Raw genomic sequence first — 5,415 nt, forward strand, 5'->3', positions numbered from 1 at the left:
TTCCAGTCAGGTGTGTTGAGTCAGGTTGGAGCTAAACTCTGCAGGACACCGGCCCTCCAGGACCGAGTTTGGACAGCCCTGTCTTGGAGTCTCTACTAATGAGCTGATGACCTGAATCAGGTGTGTTTGATTAAGGAGACATGCAAAACGTGCAGTGTTGGGGTGCCTCCAGGACCAGGGTTGGGAACCACTGCTCTAACCTGTTAACTTGGGCACTGAAAAAATCCCTCATATGCACTGCAAATGGAGTATGTGTGAAACGGGCGTAACAATGAGCTTTTGTTTTGACCTGTCTTTATATGCATCTAATATTTTGTAATAAAGAGTTCCTTCACATTAAAAACTTGACATTGTTCAAAATGGGTGAAACCTGGGTGAAATACTTGGGATGAGATGTGTTTCTATTGAGCTTTTAGATTCTATTTATAAATATGCAGCATCAAATGATGTATAAATGAATAGGGATTGAATATTGGGGTAAAATGAGTGCTATAAAACTCATTATTTTGAATTAGATTTTATTTTTATATTTTCTCTAAGTATTAGTAGTTTTGTGCTTTTGTCTTTTTATTAGTTTTATTTTTTAATTTTATTCTAGTTTGTTATTTTAATACTTCTATTTATTTCATTACTAGTTTAAGTTTTTCTTTTACTTGATTTCAGCTTTAATTTTAATAAACAAAAAATAATAGTTTTAGTTAACTAACAACACTGAGTACAGCGTGTGCTACAATTACAACAGTTGGGTTATCTTGCACAAAAAGCATTTTAGAACCTTGTGACTTCTTTAAAATGACTGTAAAATGAATTTAATAAAAGCATGGTCATAATAGCCTAATATATGGCCACAGGTGATGCCTTGTCATGGATTTTAGTATTATTAATAGGGATTCATTAGTGAAGATCATTTAAATTCAGTACTAGGTTCAGTGTTTATGTGAGAAACTGACCCAGGTTGCTTAGTACCACATTTTGTCATGTTTTTATTTTTGATTTCGCCATCATCAGCCAAAATATGCTGTAATTATGTAAAGATATTATGTCCTTAGATGGAAAAAAGTTAATATTGTGACAGACTATCAGCCTTTAGTTTGCCGTGTGATTCCTTAATGCAGCTTTTGTCTTTCTGTAGCTGAACTAATATGCTTTGAAACTTGCATGTTTTTAGTGTAACAGTATTAGAATTTTTATCCCGGGTTAAGTTCCCTTCTCTTTAATGAAGTGTAGCACAGTTGTATGAGAGCCTCTGCCTGAGTCTCCTCTGTGTTTCTGCTTTGTCTAGGCAGATGATGACCCCATCATGGGATTCCATCAGAGCTTCATCCTGAAGAACATTAACGAGGCGTGGGTTTGCACCAATGACATGTTCCGCCTGGCGCTGCACAATTTTGGTTAAACGCCCCATGGCTAGCAGGAAGGAAGTGGGGGAAGGTGGAGGATGGGGTTCCGCCCTGATGACGCCCGAACCTGTCAATCAGCCCTTCATTCATCACACTCAAGAGAAACGCCAGCGGATTACAGCAGTCAATCACAGAAAACATGCAGGCATATACAGTACTGCCTCTACTCCAGAAATGACATGTTTCTTTGCTGAAAGCCCACACATCCATCAAACTGACCCTTTTCCTTCGCCAACCTGCATGATGATGGGGAGCTTAAATATCAGAGGACACCCTGACCAGGACAAATACGTATTACCCTAACCTCGGCTGTTTGATATTTACATTTTAGTTGCTGATTTTGACTTTGAAATAACAACAGTCTTACTTTCTTTCTTTCTTCTGAAGTGTGTTCAGCTTGTTTTTAGAAAATGCTCATTGAAGTTTCATCTCAACAACTTCATTGTTTTCGCCCCACTTGAAAATTGGTGTGATGTCAGGTTGCTCTAGCTATCCAAAGAACACCACCCTAATTTCCCCTTCCCCTCAGACCAGTGTGCTTCCCACTTTCTGCTCACTGCTCTCTGTGACAATAATTTCCAAGCCACGATACACAATAAAACCTTTGACTTTTTCTTAACAACGTCATCATCTTGTTCATCCCCCTGTCTGGTTTTGCGTCTACCTTTTTTTCCCTTTTCTATGCTTGCTTGTTTGTGTTTTTGATACTGCCTCATATTAGATTCTCACAATAAGATTATAGATTTATTTGAGCAGAGCAGAAAACAATGGAGCTGTTATTTCTCTTTTTACAGGTGGCCAGTGTTTCCTGAAGCAGTTGTTTAGACTTTAAAAAATTATGTTGGTTTATTTGGTAGAACATTGCTATTATTAGCAAAGGATTACATGTCATTATTTTGCCAAATTGTTCCTAACCCTAAAAATGGTAGAATCAGAAGTGGATGCTCTTGTTAAAAAGAGCAAAAATCATAAGCATCCGCCACTTATGCCACATAAATAAAACAAGTTTTGCTAAGGTTAAGAAAGCGTTTGTAACAAGAAAAAAATAAGCCCAGATGAATCTTCATTTATTCTTTGATGTACCCTTTCTGAGAGGTTTTATTTTCCGTTTTCCATTGATTCAAATCTTGAAGATGTGGGATGTGATGTTTCATACGCTTGTATGAATGTAAATGTCATTTAGTTTGTAGTGTGGCCAAAGCTGTTATTACCTTCCATATTTAGGCTTATGCTTTGACATTTTCAGTATAAGAAGGATCACAGACACAAAGCCTGAAACATGACTAGTTGTGGGAAAAAAGATGACTATTTTCTCATTTCCACAAAATGTTTACACTAAGGGAGTTATGTTCATTGTTTAGGATTAGAAAATCATATTCACAAAATATGAAGGCCTTTGTGCCAAGCGATGGTACAGATATTTTAGAAAGATGTCTTCTGCGTTGTAGCTTTTTGCACTGAAATATCTAGACAGATCTGCTAGAACATCAGTATAATGAGTCACATTCTTGCATTATATTTTTGCTGGAATACATGTATTGTACACGTACTTCATGCTTGCTTGACCCTGCAGATATCCACTTTCTCTGTGGTTTAAGGGGAAGAGCAAAAGAAGACTTGATTTTCCCAACAAAAGCAACAGTGATACAATGTGAATACAGTAAGAGACTACTTCAGCTGCCTACATGTATGTGGAAATAAAGGAGATCAAAGTAAAGTGTGCTGTTATGTTATTTCTATCGGTGGAGGGAATAGTTTACAACTAGTTGAAGGTGATTTTCTGACAACCACTTCTATAAAAAAAAGTAATTATAATAAGTTTAATGATTATAATAACACGCCAGTAAAACATAAATATGAATCTGTGATCTCTAAAATCAGATAAATTCAAGAGCGATGTAGTGCCTGTCAAGTTAGGCGATTCACTCCGGAACGGAAGAAATCTTGCCAGCAGAGGCGGGGGAATGAAATGCAGGGAACGCTCAACGGAAGTTGACGGACGATTTTAAGCTTTTATGAGGGTTGAGTTCAGACACAAAATTAAACTATTGAGAATTTGATAGTTTCCAGTGATTTAATCCCCCCTTCCCTACTCTATGGCTTCTGGTTCCAACATGGACATAGAGGGCGCGACCCAGCACCTTCGGGACATCTTAAAACTGGATCGTCCCGGTAATTCGGCCGGTAAGTTGCCGGGGAAGGGAGCCGTTGCTGAAAGCCCACACATCCATCAAACTGACCCTTTTCCTTCGCCAACCTGCATGATGATGGGGAGCTTAAATATCAGAGGACACCCTGACCAGGACAAATACGTATTACCCTAACCTCGGCTGTTTGATATTTACATTTTAGTTGCTGATTTTGACTTTGAAATAACAACAGTCTTACTTTCTTTCTTTCTTCTGAAGTGTGTTCAGCTTGTTTTTAGAAAATGCTCATTGAAGTTTCATCTCAACAACTTCATTGTTTTCGCCCCACTTGAAAATTGGTGTGATGTCAGGTTGCTCTAGCTATCCAAAGAACACCACCCTAATTTCCCCTTCCCCTCAGACCAGTGTGCTTCCCACTTTCTGCTCACTGCTCTCAGTGACAATAATTTCCAAGCCACGATACACAATAAAACCTTTGACTTTTTCTTAACAACGTCATCATCTTGTTCATCCCCCTGTCTGGTTTTGCGTCTACCTTTTTTTCCCTTTTCTATGCTTGCTTGTTTGTGTTTTTGATACTGCCTCATATTAGATTCTCACAATAAGATTATAGATTTATTTGAGCAGAGCAGAAAACAATGGAGCTGTTATTTCTCTTTTTACAGGTGGCCAGTGTTTCCTGAAGCAGTTGTTTAGACTTTAAAAAATTATGTTGGTTTATTTGGTAGAACATTGCTATTATTAGCAAAGGATTACATGTCATTATTTTGCCAAATTGTTCCTAACCCTAAAAATGGTAGAATCAGAAGTGGATGCTCTTGTTAAAAAGAGCAAAAATCATAAGCATCCGCCACTTATGCCACATAAATAAAACAAGTTTTGCTAAGGTTAAGAAAGCGTTTGTAACAAGAAAAAAATAAGCCCAGATGAATCTTCATTTATTCTTTGATGTACCCTTTCTGAGAGGTTTTATTTTCCCTGTTTTCCATTGATTCAAATCTTGAAGATGTGGGATGTGATGTTTCATACGCTTGTATGAATGTAAATGTCATTTAGTTTGTAGTGTGGCCAAAGCTGTTATTACCTTCCATATTTAGGCTTATGCTTTGACATTTTCAGTATAAGAAGGATCACAGACACAAAGCCTGAAACATGACTAGTTGTGGGAAAAAAGATGACTATTTTCTCATTTCCACAAAATGTTTACACTAAGGGAGTTATGTTCATTGTTTAGGATTAGAAAATCATATTCACAAAATATGAAGGCCTTTGTGCCAAGCGATGGTACAGATATTTTAGAAAGATGTCTTCTGCGTTGTAGCTTTTTGCACTGAAATATCTAGACAGATCTGCTAGAACATCAGTATAATGAGTCACATTCTTGCATTATATTTTTGCTGGAATACATGTATTGTACACGTACTTCATGCTTGCTTGACCCTGCAGATATCCACTTTCTCTGTGGTTTAAGGGGAAGAGCAAAAGAAGACTTGATTTTCCCAACAAAAGCAACAGTGATACAATGTGAATACAGTAAGAGACTACTTCAGCTGCCTACATGTATGTGGAAATAAAGGAGATCAAAGTAAAGTGTGCTGTTATGTTATTTCTATCGGTGGAGGGAATAGTTTACAACTAGTTGAAGGTGATTTTCTGACAACCACTTCTATAAAAAAAAGTAATTATAATAAGTTTAATGATTATAATAACACGCCAGTAAAACATAAATATGAATCTGTGATCTCTAAAATCAGATAAATTCAAGAGCGATGTAGTGCCTGTCAAGTTAGGCGATTCACTCCGGAACGGAAGAAATCTTGCCAGCAGAGGCGGGGGAATGAAATGCAGGGAACGCTCAACGGAAG

The 5,415-nt window shown here is 37.4% G+C and overlaps 1 protein-coding gene across 2 annotated transcripts in view; it reads left to right on the forward strand.

Moving 5' to 3' along the window:
• Positions 1–2,019, forward strand: part of nutf2 (nuclear transport factor 2) — a 12,754-nt gene extending 10,735 nt beyond the window's left edge. For both annotated transcript variants that reach the window (XM_016494657.1, XM_016494655.1), the window contains one exon: positions 1,283–2,019. In XM_016494657.1, the coding sequence (XP_016350143.1) occupies positions 1,283–1,396 (114 nt within the window). In that variant the 3' untranslated portion in view covers positions 1,397–2,019. The remainder of the gene's footprint in view (positions 1–1,282) is intronic.
• Positions 2,020–5,415: the final 3,396 nt, after the last annotated feature.

This window comes from Sinocyclocheilus anshuiensis, unplaced genomic scaffold, assembly GCF_001515605.1.
Source record: "Sinocyclocheilus anshuiensis isolate Anshui unplaced genomic scaffold, SAMN03320099.WGS_v1.1 scaffold286, whole genome shotgun sequence".
Classification (NCBI taxonomy): domain Eukaryota; kingdom Metazoa; phylum Chordata; class Actinopteri; order Cypriniformes; family Cyprinidae; genus Sinocyclocheilus; species Sinocyclocheilus anshuiensis.